A 21,125-nucleotide genomic window follows, 5' to 3' on the forward strand; every position below is an offset into this window, starting at 1 on the left:
TTGTGCTGTGTTCATGAGATGTTTCACTTTTAGTCACTTCTGTTTCATTACCTTCCAGACATTTAGACTTTTTTGAGATGCTCCGAAATGAAGATGAACTAGAATTTGCCAAAAGATTTGAACTGGTATGTATTCTTTCAGCTGTTCTGGTATGACTCGTCACCACGGGATTGGCCGCTCGAAATACATGCTCTGAGTTGGTGGGGGCCAGTGCAACCTGTGAGCAAAGTCCACATCCTGTTCTGTTACCTAAGTGACAGGATCTCGTGCTTGCCTTGTGCATGCTTTTCCTGTATCTGGGGAATTAAGAAAGTGGATGTCTGACTCGGCTTTGTTTTTCCTATAAAACAGGTTCACATAGACACAAAAAGTGCAACACAGATGTTCGAGCTGACCAGGAAGAGGCTGACCCACAGTGAAGCCTACCCTCACTTCATGTCCATCCTGCACCATTGCCTCCAGATGCCTTGTGAGTGTCTTGACTGTGTGGGTGCCATGGAGACCTAGGCCAGCATCCACAGCGCTCTGTTTTCCCAGCAGTACTAAGTCGATTGGGTGCATACCAGGGGGCCCAAGCCTCAGCTATGTGGCTTCTCGGCGTTTGTGTCCTCACAGGATAAGGACAGTTATGAAATCCTCAAAATGAAGCGACCTATAATTTACTTTGATTTCAAAATAAATGCCTGCCTTACAACACATGTAGAAAGGGATCTGGAGAGTGCCTCTTGACCAGAGCTGTGGCTCTGAAGGGGACCCGCTGTTGAAAACTCCACCTCCTCGTTTACACACAGCTTGAAGACTGTTTTCTATCCCTCTTTTCCTTTTTAGACAAGAGAAGTGGTAACACGGTTCAGTACTGGCTGCTGCTGGACAGAATCATACAGCAAATCGTTATCCAGAATGACAAAGGGCAAGACCCCGACTCCACGCCTTTGGAAAACTTTAATATCAAGAACGTTGTAAGAATGTAAGTATCTGCTCATCTTGCTGCCTGTGAGATGAAGGTGGCAATGCAAGACACTCATTTTGCCCTACTTCAAATAACAGCTGAGACAGATGAAATCTCCTGGGGGTCAAAATGGGTTACAGATGAGCACACAGTACATCTACGTGACATCTGGGTTTCACTGAGGACTCTATGCAGGCCGCTGTTCTGTGTGTGTCTGGGAGAGCACACTTGGCAGTGGCCCTGTTTTGTCTTCTGTAATAGTGTTCCTTTAACTGTCCTACAGGTTGGTTAATGAAAACGAAGTTAAGCAATGGAAAGAACAGGCAGAGAAGATGAGAAAAGGTAAATGGCAAGGTCCTGCAGCTGCGCCCTGCTCGGGTGACCTGGGCTTGGGGATGCCACAGCACGACTTCACCTTCACGTCTGCCCGTCAAGTAGCCTTTCTTCTTTCATGTCTTAGAGCAATGTGCATTGACGTAAAAAAAAAAAAAAATCAAACAATTTAGTTTTCTTGCTGTCTCCAGGGTATTTGATCCTTTTGTTTTATTATTTTATAAATCTTTTAGAAAATATTATAACATTTGCTGTTTAGAATTCATTAATTGAAAATAAAGATTAAAGTGTATGCTTTTTTAGTACCCCCCCTCCCCCCTCGCTCAGCAGGTAAAGGTACTTGCTGCCAAGCCTGACAGCCTGAGTTTGATCCCCAGGACCCACATAGTGGAAAGAGAGCACTGACTCTTATCTCTGTCCTCCACATATGCCCTCTGCATGTACACACACACCACACATGCACGCACGCACACACATAGGCACACTCCACATATGCTCTTTGTATACAGTCATGCACACACACAAATAGGCACATTCCACATATGCCCCCTGCATGCACTCATGCACTCACGCACGCGCACGCGCACACGCACACACACACACACACACACACTTTTTTGTTTGTTTGTTTGTTTTTTTTGTTTTGTTTTTTTTTCCAAGACAGGGTTTCTCTGTGTAGCCTTGGCTGTCCTGGACTTGCTTTGTAGACCAAGTGGCCTCAGACTCACATTGATCCACCTGCCTCTGCCTCCCAAGTGCTGGGATTAAAGGCATGTGCCATCACGCCACACACATTTTTTTTAAGACTTAATTTTTTAAAATTCATATTACATCTCAATTGTTATCCCATCCCTTGTATCCTCCCATTCCTCCCTCCCTCCCATTTTCCCCTTACTCCCCTCCCCTATGACTGTGACTGAGGGGACCTCCTCCCCCTATATATGCTCATAAGGTATCAAGTCTCTTCTTGGTAGCCTGCTGTCCTTCCTCTGAGTGCCACCAGGCCTCTCCATCCAGGGGACGTGGTCAAATATGGGGCACCAGAGTTCATGTGAAAGTCAGTCCCCACTCTCCACTCAACTGTGGAAAATGCCCTGTCCTTGGCTAGATCTGGGTAGGGGTTCAAAATTTACTGCATGTATTGTCCTTGGCTGGTGCCATAGTTTGAGCAGGACCCCTGGGCCCAGATCCGTCTGTCATGATTTTCTTCTTGTAGGTTTCTAGGACCCTCTGGATCCTTCTATTTCCCCATTCTCCTTTGCTCCTCTCACCTAGAGTCCCAATAGGAAGTCTTCCCCTCTGTCCCACTTTCCTGGTAAGTGAATCTGGCGCTATCTCAGAAAACTGGGAATAAGGCTTCCTCAAGACCCAGCTATTCCACTCCTTGGAATATACCCAGAAGATGCTCCAGCACACAAGAACATTTGCTCAAGCATGTTCATAGCAGCCTTATTCATAATAGCCAGAATATGGAAACAGCCTAAGTGTCCCTCAGTAGAAGAATGAAACTGTGGTACATTTATACTATGGAATACTGCTTAGCTATTAAAAACAAGGAATTCCCAAAATTTGTGGACAAATGGATTGAACTAGAAATGACCATAATGAGTGAGTTAACCCAGAAGCAGAAAGAGTCAAATGGTATATACTCACTTATATATCTGGATACTAGCCCCAGGGGCATGTCCCATGACATCTTCACTTACCAGAAAAGAATTTATTAATTTGTTATTTCTTTAAAACCGGTGAGCACCATGCCCCCACTTTAAGTGCAATTCAGTTAAAGTATTTTGGGTTTGAATAAATACAACAAGAAGTCTAAAGTTTCTCCAGAATCTTAGTACAAAAGCATAGGCACCTTGGTTCCAGCACTTCTGTTCTCTCCATGGCCTTAATATGGCACCAGTCATAGAAAGAGAAATCATGGAGAAAGTCAGTGGCCCCTGTGGCCATTGATTATGTGTTATGAATGTTAGCAGGCCAGCCACTATGGTATTAGAATATGCCTTTGATGTGATCAGCCTCTGATAGGAGAGACAGCCACATGCAGAAGCGTAAAGCTCCCCCCAACCCCTTCAGAAGCCTAACAAATTAGAGTCATCTTTGGGAAAATGGTCACCCTCCCCCCACACCTCACCACTCTGCGTGATGGGCTCACTTAGTCACAGCAGTGCACTAGAGCCACATTCCTTCCCCAGCACCTGATGCTCAGAAACAAGTGACCAAGAGCTGCCAGAGCCCTCCCTTTTCTCACACATTTCCTCAGAGCCACCAGAGCCCCTGTGCCTGCTGTTTACCCACATTGCTCTCAAATAATTTTGTAAAAACTTAGTTATTTATTATTATGTATACATGTACACCTGCAGGCCAGAAGAGAACATCAGATCACATTATAGATGGTTGGGAGCCACCATGTCGTTGCTGGGAATTGAACTCAGGACCTCCGGAAGATTAGCCAGTGCTCTTAACCTTTGAGTCACCTCTCCAGCCCCTCAAATAATTTTTATAATTCATTCCAGAATCCACTATAAATGGAAAGAAGAGAAGGAATGACTAAGACCAAGATAAAAAGAGAGGTTAAGCCATGGAGAGTGCAGTCTGTCTTCTAGTCAGCTCCAGCTGCCCCGAGTTGTCTGAGGCCACCTCACTTTGGGGGTTGCCTTGACCTGTGGACATATCTTTGAGGCATTTTCTTGCTTGAAAATTGATGTAGGAGAGCCCAGCCCACTCTGAACAGTGTCATCCCTAAGCTGGTAGGTCTGAGCTGTATATGGAAGGAAGCAGTGAACCTGAGGGCAGGCCAGCAAGCAGCGTTCTGTGGGTTCCGCTTGAAGCTCCTACCCAAGCTTCTGCAGTGACTCTCCTCAATAACTGATCGAGACCTGGAAATATTAGATAAAATGCACCCTTTCTTCCACAGGTTGCTTCTGGTCATGCTGTTTTCCACAGCTACCCAAAGCAAATGAGAGCAGTCAGTGGGCGGATGACCAAGATCCTGCTCTAGAGTGTGTAGGCTTGAGCTCACAGGGGAGAGCATTTGGGACATGAGATTTTGAGTTGCCCAGCCATGCACTTGGGGGACACCTGGGTGTCTCTGGTGCTTTGCATTGTACTGGCTTCTCAGTGGGAGTCTGAACTCCACCTCCTTCCTGTGAGCAGTGACTTCTCTTCCCTGCTGGAGATTGCTCTCACTCCCACAACATGGGAGTGAACCTCACTCACAGCTCATTGTGAAGATTAAAGTTAAAATAAATGGGAAGTTAGCATAGTGTTGCACATGCTAATTCCACAACAACCATTACAGGGTTCAGTGGTAGGGTGACACAGGAGAAGTCTCCAAGGCCAGTGGGAAAAATGAGGTGGTCAGTGAAGTTACAGCAGAAGGGAAGATAAGTTGTAGATAAAGTGAGTTCTTTTCTGGAAGCTTCAGCTGGCAAAATTAGGTTGGATTGTTGACAATTCAATGGAGGAGACAGGAAGTTGCCTGGACATGTAAAAGTTGGACAATATTTGAGGAAGAAGTCCATGAAGCGAGCACAGGCCTCTGAGAAAGTATCCATAAACACTCAGTGAGTGGATAGTACAGGATGTCAGCTTGGGAGACAGTTGCTAAGCTTGTACTTCCTAAACCTGCTATCACCTCAGGACCATCAAGGAGCCTGTTCCAACCAGCTCCTCCGCCCTGCCCCCACCTACCATACACACTGCTTACAGAGGGATTTGGCCAGTGATCTTGAAATGTTAGACCTCTCACTGAAGCTGGGGTATAGCCAGATTTGTCAGCCGCTAATGAGGGGAAGGAACGTTCCTAATCTCTTAATTATCAGTGATGAATGAAGTGGAGATAGCGAAGGAAAATGCAAAACAGTATGGCTGTTTTAGATGTGGATGAGGAGTCAGGCATGCATGGAGGGGGAGGTGTGATCAGAGGCTCTTTTTTTATTTAAAAGATGACAAAACTCAAGGAATTTAATGGCGCCCACCTTCCTGCAAATTCCAAATCGGAGAGCCATAGAGGAGGGAGTGTCAGAAAGAGATAGTAACAGTTTAGATGTGTTATCCAGTTCGGAAGTAGAGACCAGCTGTGCATCGCTCAGTCCCAATGGGTGGGATCCCTAGTGCATTTGCTGACATAAAATAAAAACCTGCAGCCTAAACTCCATTGTTTCTCTTTTCTGAAGCCCACCACTCCTGTCAACAGGTTTACACTCACTGGCAAAATAAATGTTATTTCACTGACCTAGATGCTGCCGGGTTCCTTCCACACCTGGGGAAGTCATTAAACCACAGCTGAGAGTTATCTTTTGTCCTCTCAGCCTTGTAGTTCGCATGCCTCACCAGGACTGCTCCCCTTGAGATACTGACTATGGCGAGGATAGCATTCACCTTTACTAGTTTTAATAATCACTTGCCAGAAGCATAAAATATTCAGATAGCCTTCCTAGGGGGCAGGGAGACATAGGCCAGCTTCAGAACACACTAGGCCTGCCAGCAGCTCCTCCTCCTCCTGCTGCTGGTGGGACACGAGCGAGCTAGAAGGGCCTTCTTTTGATTGTTATTTCCTCTAGTGTAGCTATTAGGCCACCTCTATGACAGGATTCAGAATTAAGGCGCCATTCCCTGATGAGAAGTTGCTCAAACTTTTTTTTCTTCCCACTTTAGAACCTTGGCTTTTGGTCCTTCCCAAATGTAGTTACTAAAATAGCCATATGAGGCCTTCTCCCAGCATGAGCACCGTTCAGCACTGGAGTTGCCCTTCAGGGGAGAAGAAGGATGCTGCCTAAGTCAGGCTGACCCAAAATCTCTACATCATCCTCGGCCCCTTTTTTTTCTTTTAAAGAAAATGCTTCATCTCTGTTTTCATGCCCCGTCCTTTTGTTGTCTAGAACACAATGAACTACAACAGAAGCTGGAAAAGAAAGAGAGAGAATGTGACGCCAAGACCCAAGAGAAGGAAGAGATGATGCAGACCTTGAATAAGATGAAAGAGAAGCTGGAAAAGGAGACGACTGAGCACAAGCAAGTGAAGCAGCAGGTGGCAGACCTCACAGCACAGCTCCATGAGCTCAACAGGGTGAGCGCTGAGGCCTGGCCCGCTGCCCACGGGGTAACAAGACCCTCACTTCCCCTGGGCCAGCTACACCAAAGTAGACACTTCTGATGTAGGGATGAGCTCTGAAATGTGTCGCAGTTGCTCTCAGTAGCATGGCCTCGGACCACCAACATCCTGTGAGTTAGGCATTTTTACCACCAATCTTGTCCTAAGAACAAAGGAATATCACATTAGCTTAGAAAATGGATGCCATGTGTATGTATGTATGTATGTATGTATGTATGTATGTATGTATACACCAAACTGTAGGATGGTGCAAGAAGCAAAAGAGATGAAGACCCCAGGGATAAGCACTTCTGTGTCAAAAGATGTGAGGTTCCTGGACCGTCCATTTGACTTCCCTACCCTTGAAACCCACGTCCTCAAAACTGTCCGTGCTTGGCTGCCTAAGATGAGATTTTTAAAGTCCTCCAATGAGTTTTCTTGCTCCATTGATATGTCTTACTCTTCTCTTTTCAGAGGGCCATCTGTGCTTCAGTCCCAGGAGGACCCTCACCTGGAGCCCCAGGGGGACCCTTTCCTTCCACTGGGCTAGGGTCTCTTCTCCCTCCCCCACCAGCCCCACACCTTTCAGGTGGAATACTCCCTCCTCCACCCCCTCCACTCCCTCCTGGGGGTCCTCCCCCTCCCCCAGGGCCTCCTCCCTTAGGAGGAATCCTGCCTCCTCCTGGTGCTCCAGTGAGTCTGACACTCAAGAAGAAAAACATTCCCCAGCCCACCAATGCCCTGAAATCCTTCAACTGGTCTAAGCTTCCTGAGGTAAGCCATTTGTCCCCATTTTCCCATTAATGGATTAGTGGGTGGTGCCTGCAGCTCAGTGTCCTTACTAAGAGGAACTGTCCTTGCTGCTGAATAACTTGACCATCTAGTGTGGACCCAGGGTTCTCCCCAGCTCCTGTGTTAGTTGATAATGCCTCTGAAATAATTACATACTGTGTCAAACCAGCTCACTGAGCATCCTGTGGAATTATAAATTTGAGATAGTAGTACTTTTTAGAAAAACAACCATATTTATTCTTTTTTCTGTACAACTGTCAATCATGGAACTTGTTAACTTGTTGTTTCTAGAACAAATTGGAAGGAACAGTATGGACCGAAATTGATGATTCCAAAGTCTTCAAAGTTCTAGACCTTGAAGACCTAGAAAGAACGTTTTCTGCCTACCAAAGGCAGCAGGTAAGAACAGATGCCCCAGGTGCCCCAAAGTACTGTGTCCTTCTTTTTTTTTTTTTTTTTTTTTTTTACTGTGTTCTTCTGCATGATCCCTAGCCATCTGCTGCAACCAAGATGCATGAGCACCTTAGTGCCATGCTGTTTGGTCTCCCGGATGTGTTCCTGCAAAGTAGCATAGCTCCATGTCCATGTGTGTGTCCAGTGGCCCATCATTGATGCATGTGAACCACTTGAAGGCATGTGGACTCTTGTGGAAAAGCTTCCTGCCATAGTACTTAGACATCTGCTTTCTTCACGTACAGACAGCACTGCATCTTATCTGTGCTGTTTTGAAATGAATCTCTAGGAAAAATAGTGTCCTCTTGCAGTGTTTGTTTCTCAAAACATTCTGGGCTGTCTCAAGTTAAAAGAAATAACAAATGGTTAGTCTCAGAAGCAAAATGCTTTGGGGGCTAGATGGACTCTTTAAAAGTATAGGGTTTGGTAAGAACTATAATTTGGCAGTTAAGTAGAATCTACAGAGGAGCTTTAGCCAAATGTCATGAACTTTATAGGCTCGCTAGTAGGGTTGCACAAGCTGAGTAGTGTGCAGATGTCAGTGATATTGGTAGAACCCGAAAAGCTACTACCATACTTCCATAATGGTAGCAAGAACATGGTGAGGTGCCTACAGCCTGCACACGCTGATGAGCCCTAGTGGGTAGAATGAGCTCTGGTCACAGCTATGTAGACCCTTGTTGCCCTAGAGAGCTTTCTCCAAAGATCTGAAAAGTAGGCAAAAAAAGTTAGAGCAGGGTAGTTAGGTATAGAGAGTTCAGAGGAACGAAGATGAGGTGAGGCAAAACCATTCTGAGCCCAGGAGAGGGGAAATTTGAGCCAAGGGGCGTGGAGAGAAAAGGTTCTTAAGGCAGGTCCTGTGAATCATGCACACTGCGTTTAGATGGACATCTGCCCAGGAGTTTCCTATCCACGTAGGGTGGAGCATCCTTAAAGAAGCAGCAGACCTCCTAGGCTGCTCTCCTGGCTTGGCTCCTAAGAAATGCTGTCTCAAAAGAGAAATATTGGGCACCAGGAGGAGATGGACAGAGGCTAGAGAGAACTAAGCCAGGGAATTCTTTTCAAGATGGTTTCTGATGCATCTGCGTGGGAGACAGGGTGTTATTCACCAGAGGATTTTGTTGGAAGAGAGGGAAAGCATCTGTGCAGGGCCTTTTTATGCTGGTTCAGTAGAATAGGAAAATAAAGCTAATTGCTGCCATGGTGCCATGGACCCCGAAACAGAAGCCCTGGCCCAGCTCCTTCATAAGAAGGAGGTCCATGCTCAGCGGTGCATGCACCCAGCGAGGGGGGGCTTCATAGAAGAGAACAGTGCACCTTTTCAAAGAGCAAACAAGGGTGTGCTCAGAGCCCTTGTCCTGTAGCTCCTCTGCCCAGAGTCACTTCTGATTGACTGCTGTGTGCTTCTTCTCTCTCTAGTGTCCTAGGAAGGAGGCCCCTAGATCTTATCATAAAATTTTAGCAAATTTCCATGTAATTCAAGTAATCTTGTGATCTGGTTACAAGTCCCATTTCTTTCCCACTTCAGGTTGTCTGAGGTGAAGGCTTGGAATCTTAGAAAAGTGTCTTAAATGGAGGGAAAGCAGCAGGTATTCCATGTGGTGAGGTTCAAGTCTGAGCATGTGGGTTGCATTTGTGATGAAGGCAGGTGGTTGAGAGACCCAAGTTTACAAGCCTCATAATTAACTGGCTTTCAGCAGAAAGTGTAGAAGGATGCTTCCAAAATGCTCTGGGAAACTGTCTCCTAGCAACCAACACTGTTTGAGTAATCAGTAGTCACCCTTGACAGGATATACCAGGCGTTTCGGTTCTTCTTAGCAATGGTAGCTGGTGAGGACGGGTTATTGCCATATTTCTAGCCTTGCTTTCTGAAGAACAATTTCAGCACACCTGCTCCAGCTGGGTGTTTTAAATATTCCCCAAATTTAAATATTATACCAAATATTTCATTTGGTATAAAAAAATGAAAGCTAAGCTATCAATATATTTTCTAAATGAGGGTAACTTGAGCCATGCCTTTGCATTTACATTGTTAAAGAGTCAGAACAGGAAAGGCTATAGACATTTTTACTGGAATATGTAGGTCACAGTACATGAGGTAGAGTGCTAGTCACTTGACCATCCCCTCATCCCAGAACCGCAACATCAAAGACCTGTGCACATTGATTCCTGCTGTGGCAACATGGTGCAGTTACCACCACACTGAAGCTGCTCTTACTTCTAGGACCAAGTGAATTTTGAGAGTTCATCTATTCCCATAGTGTCTCTTTCCTTTCTCCAAAGTTATGAAACTTTTCTAGCCTTGGATCAGCCTTTTGTTTGTATAGATGAATTTTTCAGACAGGCAGAGGAACACACAAGCATGATAAGCACCACAGGCACATGATAAGGAGCATTAGAGCCTGATTTTGAGATAACTCAGAAGTATCAGATTAGCATAATTTAAACAAGCAATGGTACTTCAGGAATGTATGCATGCATGTATATATAAACACATGCCTACACAAATATCTATTTGCCTATATTTATAAACTTATATGCATATAAAAATAAATCAACTGATTTGAGAATTAGTCTATCATTAAAATCTGGTATTTAGTTTGTCTCCTTTATATATGAACTGTGCCAGAGGATCAGATAATTCAAATACATTCAACCTTTACATAAGCCCACAATCTAATTTTAGTATAAAGCATAGATGAGAAAAACTACAAGTAACTGTCATATGGACCAAGACCGTGGCTCCTATTGAGTAGCAGTTATGTTTCTGGTACTAGGTATGCTATAAACAGTCCTTAGTCGCATCAACCCTAAAAGTTGGTGCTGAAAGAGCTCCTGAACTTACTCCCTTAGTTAATTCTCTCCCCAGCTCTAGGAGGGAGGTAATATTCTTAGATTACAGATACTAAAAATAGGGCTAAGCGTGCACGCATTACCCTGACAGGTGCCACACTCAGGACTACGGAGTCGCAGAATTATTGCTTTCTCTTTGTTCTCTAATCTGTGGCGTATTCATTAGCACTACCAGGCCGTGGGGAGTGGGATTTTTATTTAAGTGCATGCACTAAAGGTGTAGAGAACCAATTATGTAAGTTTATGCTTCCCATGAAATGGAGTTTAATAGCATGCAGTTATTCCCCAGTGCACATTCCAGAAGTTCGTTTGAAAGTCAATCCCTTAAATCTCAAGACCTGTCCTCATTGGAACGACATTACACATGATCCAGGTCAGCCCCTAGAGACTAGCTTTTAATGCATAGCATCAGGTGCTGTGTAATAGTTTTATGATGATAGAGTTGAGTAGTTCTCACATCTGTAATGGGACATTTCATTCTGACATGCTATTAACTCATCTATATACAGTTGGATACAGGGAAAATGAGCTGAAGACACGGTAGGAAGCCTCCACCCTACTGCAACCCACTAGCCACTCACAGTGTCTCCCTCCATCTTGCCCGTTACCTGAGAACAGCTCTTCTTTTATGAGCCTAAAACCCCCACATAGACATCACTCTTTGATTTAGGGAACAAAGGAAAGCTATTGGCCCAGGTTCCATTCTCCAACTGCTAGACTGTAATATTCTAAGTTCTTTAGGGTCTCATTTGGAATATTCAAATGGACTTACAGATTCCTTAAGAATGTTCCAAGAATTTTCCTTTTTTTTTTTTTTTTTTTTTTTAAAGCATTGAGCATGTGTCCTGAGCAGGTGATCTCCCACCAAGCTGTCTCCAGCTCTTAGTCATTGTGGTTTAGTCTTAGTGCTTTAGACAAGAAAAAACTGAATCGTGTTGTTGGGTTTGTTTGTTTGTTTTTTAAGTGAAGGGCTGGAGACCCGGTTCAGTAGGTAAAGTAACTTGCCACCAAGCCTAATGACCTGACTTCAAACCCACATGGTAGAAGGAGAGAAGAGACTTCCATACTCGTCTTCTGACCCCATGCATATGTTATGGCATAGGGGTGTGCACATACACACACACATACACACACACATACATAGACATAACACACACACACACACACACACACACAGACAGACATGCACACTCATGCTTAAATAAAAAATAAACAAACGTAATTCTTAAATAGTTTGAGGGTCTATACTTAGTTTCCATGGTAATATTTATTAAATACAAGAGTGTATGTAAATATTAGCATACGTTTTCATTAGAAAGGATTATAATCCATTCATGAAAGAATTATCGTCTTTGCAAAGCTGAGCCTTCATTTCATTGTGAAACCACTTAGAGTAGTTGACAAGCACTGGTCCCTGAAAATTCAAATGCAAACTTCCTATCTCTATTGAAGCTCATTTCTACTCTCCTTTGATCTCTGCCAGAGTTTGGTTTCAAATAGAATCTTAGCACACTTGAAGTGAGCCTAGGAGTATTGTTATTTCTAGGGTGCTGCGCCTAATGCACCCATCCCGTGTGTTTTCATTTGTAATATGTTAGTTACTGGGTCTTCTAAGAAGTGCTGTCCTAAAGCCAATGGTCATCACACCCTCATATGGCATTCCTCACGCTCCCGGGAAAGGGAAACGCATCACTTAGCTGTTAGCCACCATGCTTATTGCTGTCCATGGCTACAAATGGAAGATCTCGACCAGCCGCTCTACCAAACTCAGATAAAAGAAGACCAAAGCAACTTGTCAGTTCAAAAGCTGAAAGAATTGTGGCTTGTTTGCTTCTAAATTTGGGGCTCATAAAGATTTGTGGGATAATGCGTAGGAAGTTTGACCTGCACGATCACATTTAACCCCCACCGTAGTAACGGACGGGTGGGCTGGGCCAGAGGTCAGGTGCCTTCCTTCTCCATCAGTGTGAATGGATTTAAGGTGTAACTAGAGTTGCCAGAAAGCTTCATAAAAACTTCTCTTTTGAAGAGTAGGCAATAATAGCTGATTTAAAGTAGTACTTTTCCTTTTGGTTAAGTTGTAGAGTTCACTTTACCATAGTCTTCTGCCCTTAAAACTGCTTTTATTGGAGGAGTCCTAAAGAGCTACCGAATAGAAACCCTGAGTCATAACAGGGGCAGAAGAAAGCTGGGGTGTCAGGCAGAAGGAGAGTTTGCCATGGTTATCAGCTTGCTTTTTAAACGCCTTTCTAGAGAAGCAGGCCTCCTTGTATGGGCAGACCTAGGGAGAGCCAGTTCTGTTTCTTTCCCACTAGAAGAATTATGCGAAACAGTTCGTCTGTATAAAATTGGCCTTGGCAGTGCTGCCGAGACCAGGGAGACCATAAGGAATCTGCTGAGCGAATGCTGGTCGTACACACTGTTGGCCGAGAGCTGCGGCATGTTCCGCACACCGAAGCTTCACTCCTTCCTGCCTTGTAAAAATATGCAGGAAAAGCTGCCACTTTGTCCTAAGATTCCATAGCTCTTCCTTCTCATCTTTACTCAAAGCCTTTCTGAAAAGCCTATCAGGAAGAAGCTTTGGCTCTGTATGCTTGACTAGCCCGAGAGCACAGGAACGTGGCTGCCAAAGCTGCACCATGGCTCTCAGTCTGCGTGCCCTGTGCTGTACCTCACACCTCCCCACAGCCCCCGCTGCCATGGTTCGGACCCTCTATGCCTGGGCTCTGCAGTTGGTCTCACTCATATAGGCCACTCTACTTTGTTTTCTTATCCTTCCTTATGATGCCAGAAGACAGGCTATTTCCACCAAAGAAGAGTGTTTTCTGTAACTATGGCAAGTGTTCAGTCTGTAATTAACAGTCTTCTGCTTCAAATAGAAATGCAACATGGTAGCTGGGAGTATAGCTCAGTGGTAAAGTGCTGGCCTAGTGTATGTGCGTGCCTTAGTTTTGAGAGCCGTGTGTGTGTGTGTGTGTACGCATGTGCACGTGCACACGCACCCACATAGAGACACACACTCTTGCACACACGTACCACATTGAATAAATGGGATCCTGGTGGTGGTTTTATAGAGGACTTCTTATATTCTCAGCTTGTCCTTCTAAGCTCTTTTCTTTCCTGAAGTTGATTTGCTGCCACTTAAGATGGTATGTAGCAAACGCCATCTGTTGTCTTCCCTTACACTGAGTGTCTTATACTGTGTGCTTCAGCCACACTGGCTCACTTGGGTTGATGAGTGCGAGGGCAGGAAACATCATCACCAGTGTCCTTGACTGCTCTGACTCCCCTGTTTGCTGCTGTGGGTTCTGAACTGCATGTGTCTGATTTGCTTTTTCTATGCCTCTGCCATGGCTGTAGGAGTTCTTTGTGAGCAATAACTCAAAGCAGGTAAGTGAGCTACTATATAACCCTTCCTTAACTCCTTGGCTCACTTGAAATCCCTTGGTTATCTTGTTAGATAATGTAGTTCAGTGCCCAGGTGATTACACTTTGGGATTCAACTCTTACTGGACTGTGTGTATGTACACCAGAGGTATGCCTGAAATCTGAGTACAAGAGACCTTTGGTGTTTAGCCGTATGGCACCCCATTAGCCATTCATACTGCCTTTGTGTCCTAAACTGTTACACAGTTCAAAAGCTCTCTGGTTTCTTTATATTTTTTAAATGCCATAGTGCATTTTTAATAGTCCCTAACCACTAATGAAATCAAGTTGGCTACTTACCAAGTTAGTTTATACACTCACCTTGAGCTTTGTATTAATATAATACCTCACATGGATTTTGCATCTGTTTGATGCCTGTTTCACCTTAGTTATAGCTCACCATCGTGAAGGAATATGCAAATAAAATATGCAAGTAGTGTTTAATTGTTAATTCAGATAACTGAACAGATTTCGACTGCCCTCCTCCATTGTCTTTCTGTCAGGCTTGAGAAATGAAAGGTGCATTTGGCCTTTGGGGACTTTTTGTTACACATGAAGATACATGGTGAGGCTTATTGCTCAGCTTTCTTGACTGCTAAGGATTACAAATGGTTCTGGGGTGAATGGCCCCTGTAGATGACTGGACCAGTAATGACCAGGCTCTGCTGAGCTTGATTCAGTGTGGCAGTTCTTCTGCCTGCTGTCCACAGAGATTTGAGGAACAAAAGGACAGCACCACGCACTGATAATTTATGCACGTTTAACATCTCCAACTTGGAAGCTCATTGTTCTTCTAAATAATGCTTTTTCAAATGTGGGTGGTCAGCTTTTCTTATTTTCTTTGCCAAGTAGAGAGTGGCCTTTGTTTGCTTGCACCACCTTCCCAACATTGCCTCATCGTCTGAGCTCAGCCCGTGTGTGTGTGTGTGTGTGTGTGTGTGTGTGTGTGTGTGTGTGTGTGTGTGTGTGTGAGAGAGAGAGAGAGAGAGCGTGTGAGCATTGTGTGTGTGTGAACAGAAAATGTGGACGACGAGTGTGTCTAAAGTCTGAGTATCCCCACTTGACTTTGATGAATATCTCTTGTGTTCTTTCCAGAAAGAAGCAGATGCCATCGATGACACACTGAGTTCCAAACTTAAAGTCAAAGAGCTGTCAGTGATTGATGGCCGGAGAGCTCAGAACTGCAACATCCTTCTGTCGAGGTACCGCTAGTGCTGAATAAGCATGCCTGGGAGGACAAGCTTTTCCCTTAGCTCAGGGCCACTTGTTTGTTGTTGCATCTTATTGTTGAAGTGCCCCTTCTTTTTAGGATGAAGTAGCACTTCTTGGTGTTACTTTTCTTGGTGTGATCTCTCAGGCTAGATGCCAACCTTGGTACTTCCTTTCCAGAAGCCTAAGAAATGAGCCGACTTCATTGGCATCTCTTAGATGGAGCTAGTTTAGTCCTGGAGCCAGGCTGTCATAGAATCAGGAGCTCTGCTGATGTTTTGATGCTTCTCCATTTTCTTGCTTTTTTGTTTTGTTTTGTTTTGTTTTTTGTTTTTTGAGACAGGGTTTTTCTGTGTAGCCCTGGCTATCGTGGATTCACTTTGTAGACCAGACTGGCCTTGAACTCACAGACAAGTCATCTGCCTCTGCCTCCCAGAGTTGCTGGGGTTAAAGACATGTGCCACCACCGCCTGGCTTTTATTTTGCTTCTAATGTCACTTTTTTATATTTCAGCATTACATGAGTTTAATCTTCTTTTTGAGTGTTTTTGTTTTATAAAGATATATAAATCTCAAATCTTGGTGAAATGTTAATTTATCCAATTCAGCCATGTTCAGAAATCTTTCTTATAACTTGGGAATTTTAAGACCTCAGAACTTGAAATGAAAAAAAGGAGATTGGGCGCCTGAATTGTGACTGCAATGTAGTTAGGCAAAGATAACTAATGCTAATGAGCTTCAGGAAGATGTAAAGGGTGCTACATCGGGACCTGAGGATAAGCTGCAGACTGGGAAGAAGGGTCTGGGTGCGTCGAGGCTGGATGCACACAGCTAAGATGAAAAGTAGTGGTCCTCATTACTTAACCGACCCTCCGCTGAGTTTCTTTGAGCACAAAAAACTGCTCCTTGGTCTCAGCATAGAAGCCAGATTGTTGGCTAGGTATATATTATTTCAAGGAGCAAACATTTCCTTTAGTGGGAGAGAAATTGAGCCTGAATTTTCATGCAACTTGTAAGGTAATGTGAACCACCCTGTTACCATTTCATCTTTGCTCTGGCTGGAAGCCCTTTATCCTCACTGTTGCGCCATGAACCATGCTCAGGTTAAAGAATCCACCTTAATATGGCACCACTTGAATGTCTACTTACTTTCTTCTATGGTGGATATAATTTATTTTGTTACTATTTCCTAAATAACATTCCTAATTGGAAAATTAAGTGAGGATTTGGGGAAAGTTTTTTTGTGTGTGTGACTTATTTTATTTGACATGTTTGACTGTTTTGCCTGCATGTATGTCTATGCACCATGCTTATGCCTGAAGCCCATGGAGGTCAGAAAAGGTTGTAAGATTCCCTGGAATTATGGATGAGCAGATACGTGGTTTCTGGGAATCAAACACTGGTCCTCTGGAACAACAGCAAGTGTTATTAACTACTAAGCCATCTCTAGCCTCAAGCTGTTGTTGCATTTTAATCTGAATATGTCTGCCTGTCTCTGTGCTTTTGATGTCTGGAGCACTTTAACGCACTTGACAAAGAGAGACATCACTCTGAATCTCTGTAGTGTTGAAATGCTTGCAGAGTACAAACTGAGACCTCCGGCCTCAGAAAGAGAGTATTCCCAGTGCTCGGCGCCCCCCAAGGTACATCCCTTAGCTACAGTTCAGGTTCAGTCTCTCTGGCTAATTCTCTCTTCCATTATTGAAGGAATTATTTTCTATCTGTGCTATGTGAATTTCTGATACCTCAAGTGTCACAGAGCCTAAGGTAAAGTAACTTAGAACTTGTGTGTGTGTAAACACTCTCTATCTATCTACCTGTCTGTCTGTCTATCTATCTATCTATCTATCTATCTCTGACAGTTTGCCTGGAACCTAGTTAGATTTCCTTTGGCAACTTCTTAATAGATTATTATAATGAGCATAAGAAAATGGTATGGTGAGGATAACGATGTAATTTAGAGTCTAGTAACTGAGTCCATATCAGCCAGGTTAGAACCCTTCTTTCCTGTGGGGATGTCAGTGTGCACACTTTTCTGTTTTGTGATAATTGTTAATACCTCACAGCCTCATATGAGGCCAAGATGTTCAATTTGCTGAGGTAAAAGGAAGTTAAACTGGTTTCATTTTAAATTGTATTTTATTTCACTTTCTAGCAAGTTAGGAGATTATATTTTCCCTTTTGTTGGCAGTTAGGAGCATTTGCTTGCACGCCACTGTGCTGGGTGCATAGGATATACCAGAACTTATGGTGGCCCTGTGGTTTTGATATTGAGTATCCTCTGAAGGGTCATGTGTTGAAGAGTTGATCCCAGGACACAGCTCAGAGGTGGGACTTTAAAAAGTGATTGGCTCATGAGGGCTCTGAAAGTATCAGTGGACTCATGCATTGATGTAAACCCCATATACCATAGTTGGAGGAATGAGGTCACTGGACCTATATCTGTGCAGGGCATATCTTGTCTCTGGATCCTTCCTGCCTGTCTCGCTCCCTCCCAGAGCTATAAAGACAGGAACAATTTGCTTAGCCATGCCCTTCCTATTGTGACACTCTGCCTCACAATCCATAATAATAGGCTAAAAGGCCATGGATTGCAACATCCAAGCCCACATGTATCCCTCCTCCCTTCAACATCTTTACAGCAGGTAGTTAATCACAGTGAAGAAAGCAGACTAAATGTTGCCGCCATCTCTGAAAGCTCAAGGCTGATTGCAGAAGAAAATGCTACTGGAGAGAAGACACATAAGTCAGGGCCTGTACTGGTCTCACCTGAAGGACACAGAGAGTTCTGTCACATGAGAGAGGAGCTCGAGCCATGTGCCTCAGAGTGTGTACACCAGAGTAAACAAGTCAGTTCTACACAGTCTTAACAGACTAGGTAAGCAAACCCTGATGTCAAAAGAGAGCAGAGGACTAGCCGTCGCAGTCAGTGGAGCCTGGCAGGAGAGCTGGAGGTTCATGTCTTCAGGCTTTTAGGGACGCGCACAAGTCAGGCCGGAATCAAGTTATAACTTCTGTCCTATAAAGCAGAGCTCATGGCCATCGTAGCTTGCAGTAGACTCATGAGATTTAACCTCAAGTGCACAAAGCCCCCATGGTCACTGCTTTGCTAATGGCCATTTATATATCATGGCGTCAGGGGATGGGGTTTGGTCCTGAAGAGAGCAGGGTATTTGTTTTAAGTTTACTTGGTTTGCTGTGGAAGGTGGCAGAGATCAAGCCTTGGGTGCAGGGGAGACGGCAGATAGGATTCTGTTCTCTTGTCCAGGTGAGACATGGGGGGACCAGAACTGACAAAGATGGAGAAACCTTTGATAGAAGTTGGCATTTCATTTTGTGCCCAGGGACAACCAGAAATATTTTGAAGATTATGTCAAGGTTTCCTACCTTTCTGCGCACACTGTGTCTTCTCTTCCCACTTGTGTCACCCCTGAAGGCTGCCATCCATCTATCCTCTTGCTGACTGGAGATTTAATTCACAGCAATCATACCAACATCGACAACAATGAAAGGCTCTGGCATATCCTATATGCTACATTTTCAAATATATGCAGTATTAGGATATTCTTTATAGCTTCCTGGTGTGCTACAAAAGTTAGGTAAGGGGAACCTGCTGCCATCTAGCTTAGAGACCAAAGTAGGTAACTCCTGTGTTGTGCCTGGTAAGGAGGTGTTTACAGCATAAGTGACCAAGTTGAAGTTGGTCACTTGAAGTCCTTAGGAGCAGATGGAAGAGAAGTTATTAAATGGGGCACAACAGTACCCTGCCTGTCACATATGTGAGTAGAGTGGAGTGGCCATGATGTGCCTCAGAAGAAGAAGCCATTAACTTGCCTCCCAGCTATTTATGTATTAAAATCCAATTTAATTAATTATTATTATAATAATCCCTCAGTAGTAAAAGCAACTTCTCTACTGTGTGTATATAGGTGACATGTAGCAGTTTAAAAATCAAACTCCTTTAGTCACCAAAACAGACCTTCCCACCCACACCAGGGGGCAGAGGGGAAGAAAGAAACTCAAGAGTCCTATATTGTAAAATGACCTCTTCCAAGCACAGCTGTTCCTTTTTCCCAACTCCTCTCTTGACATGGCAACCTGAGTGTCAGAAACCACAAAAAGCTACTTTATTAAGTAGGAGGATCTGCCTTAACCCACAGAAGCAGAGCCGAGACTGACCTAGCCGTCTCTCTCTAGCTTGTCCTATTTATCCCTGAGTGTTCCAATTCTCTGGGCAAAGTTTTTAAATACCCAAGTAGAGCAAGCTGGAGTTAAGTCCTATTTGAAGGCTGCTGGTTTGTGCTCTGCCAAGTAAGGGCAGTGGAAACAGACATCCTCAAAGGTTGTCGCCCTGCAGCATGCCCAGTGCACTGCCAGGCTCTGAGAGCTACCACAAGGCTAGGATCAGTGGGGTCCTTAAGTTACAAAGATTAAAGGCTCATTCCAAGGGTGACAGGTGACACCAAGGACTTCGAAGGTTGTATGTAGAGCCATACTGAGAGGCAGGTACTCTCCCCGCCCTGCTCCTAAGATAGGGTTTCTTTGTCTGATCCAGCAGGCCACGTGTATGGTGTTCCATTGAAGGGTAAATTTTCTTAAGTACCTTTCATTAAAGTCTCTCTTCTCTTTGTGGGCCTCATTAAAAGAAAGTTTAGTCCAGACAGCCTGTGGAAATTGAGGAGTGTAAATATATACAATTTCAAAGGCAAGCAGCTCCCAACTCCATCTGGGTAGCTAGTGAAATTCAAACCCAGTGCTTTGAGTATTGTTTCTCTGGGTTTCAATCTCCTTATTTTTAAATGCAAAGCAGAAAGGCTCAAACTAATTTCTTCATCCTGGTGTGAAAAGACAAAGAGCTCGTTTAATTTTCTCTTATGAGCAGAACTTGGGGCCCCATGGGGTGGCTCAGTGGGTAAAATACTTGCTGCCAAGCATTCAACCCCAGGGATCCACACACTGAGTGAGGGATGCAATCCCCTGACGTTGGCCTCTGACTTCCACATACGTGCTGTGGTGCACACGCATGCGCACGCCCAGTAATAAAGTGATGAGGTAAGAAGAAAGGCTGCTGTGCTGGTGACTCTAGATGTTTCCAAGCTGGTTGGTTTTGTTAGTGGCCCTTTTAGTCTCAAGTTACTGTCCCTTTGCCTTGTGAGGCCACACTATGGTACCAGCACTTAGTGTGACTACACAGAGCCTTCACAGTAGAGAGATGTGGCTTCAGTAGTCTTTCCCTCTGCTGTACTCTTCACCCAGACCAACTTAGCTAAACTGTCCCAGTTAATGACAAGGGTTTTCTGCCACATTGTCCTGATGCACATGCTTGTGAGACAATGATTTTTGTCCTGGGGCTGGCTGAAACACTGGGGGAGTCTGCCAGGGCCACCCTGCTTCTATCCAACCCTGCTTCTATCCAACCCAGGGGTGAGTATGGCACCACAGCCCAGAGGAGGGGATAAGGGATTGTATTTGTCAAGTGGATGGCTTGGTTCATTTACCTAGATGACGTACTTGTATTTGAAAACATGAATTCAAAGACAATCCTGTTTGAGCAGGTGCTTCCCCAAATTTGTTGTCTCTCTACTGCTCATTGGTGTGTGCGGCAAAGATAGCTTGCATGGCAGAGCAGTAGATTAACTAGGAAAGGGTCTTAATCCTTCTGCTGCCTTCGACTCCTCTGTGCATTCACTCAGCCTTGCAGCGTGTTTGAAGATGGGCTGAGTGTGTGCTTTGTATTGTAACAGCCTTCCTGTTGAGATCCTGACCCTCCCAAAACTTAGAATCAATCACCTTGGAGAAAGGGTACATCTCCCAATTCTTTTTCAATTCTCCTGGGCCTGGTGCAGTCATGTACAAGGATGAAACATGGGTGAAACAATGTGAATAAGAATGCTTTGGGAAGCTATGATGACCATACTGGATACTGTTTAAATTATCTACATACAGCATGTGACCATTAAGGCTAGAAAAAGTGCTACTGTTTGCATTTTTCTAATGAGGTCTGCCTTATAGA

General features: G+C 44.3%; 1 protein-coding gene across 4 annotated transcripts in view; it reads left to right on the forward strand.

Moving 5' to 3' along the window:
- The window catches only part of Daam1 (dishevelled associated activator of morphogenesis 1), a 157,172-nt gene that overhangs the window by 114,579 nt on the left and 21,468 nt on the right, over positions 1 to 21,125 (forward strand). For all 4 annotated transcript variants that reach the window (XM_051147270.1, XM_051147277.1, XM_051147263.1 and 1 more), the window contains exons 9-16: positions 59 to 125; positions 352 to 469; positions 829 to 967; positions 1,233 to 1,291; positions 6,169 to 6,356; positions 6,855 to 7,154; positions 7,464 to 7,571; positions 15,000 to 15,106. In XM_051147270.1, the coding sequence (XP_051003227.1) occupies positions 59 to 125; positions 352 to 469; positions 829 to 967; positions 1,233 to 1,291; positions 6,169 to 6,356; positions 6,855 to 7,154; positions 7,464 to 7,571; positions 15,000 to 15,106 (1,086 nt within the window). The remainder of the gene's footprint in view (positions 1 to 58; positions 126 to 351; positions 470 to 828; positions 968 to 1,232; positions 1,292 to 6,168; positions 6,357 to 6,854; positions 7,155 to 7,463; positions 7,572 to 14,999; positions 15,107 to 21,125) is intronic.

This window comes from Acomys russatus, chromosome 1 (genome assembly GCF_903995435.1).
Source record: "Acomys russatus chromosome 1, mAcoRus1.1, whole genome shotgun sequence".
NCBI classification, from domain to species: domain Eukaryota; kingdom Metazoa; phylum Chordata; class Mammalia; order Rodentia; family Muridae; genus Acomys; species Acomys russatus.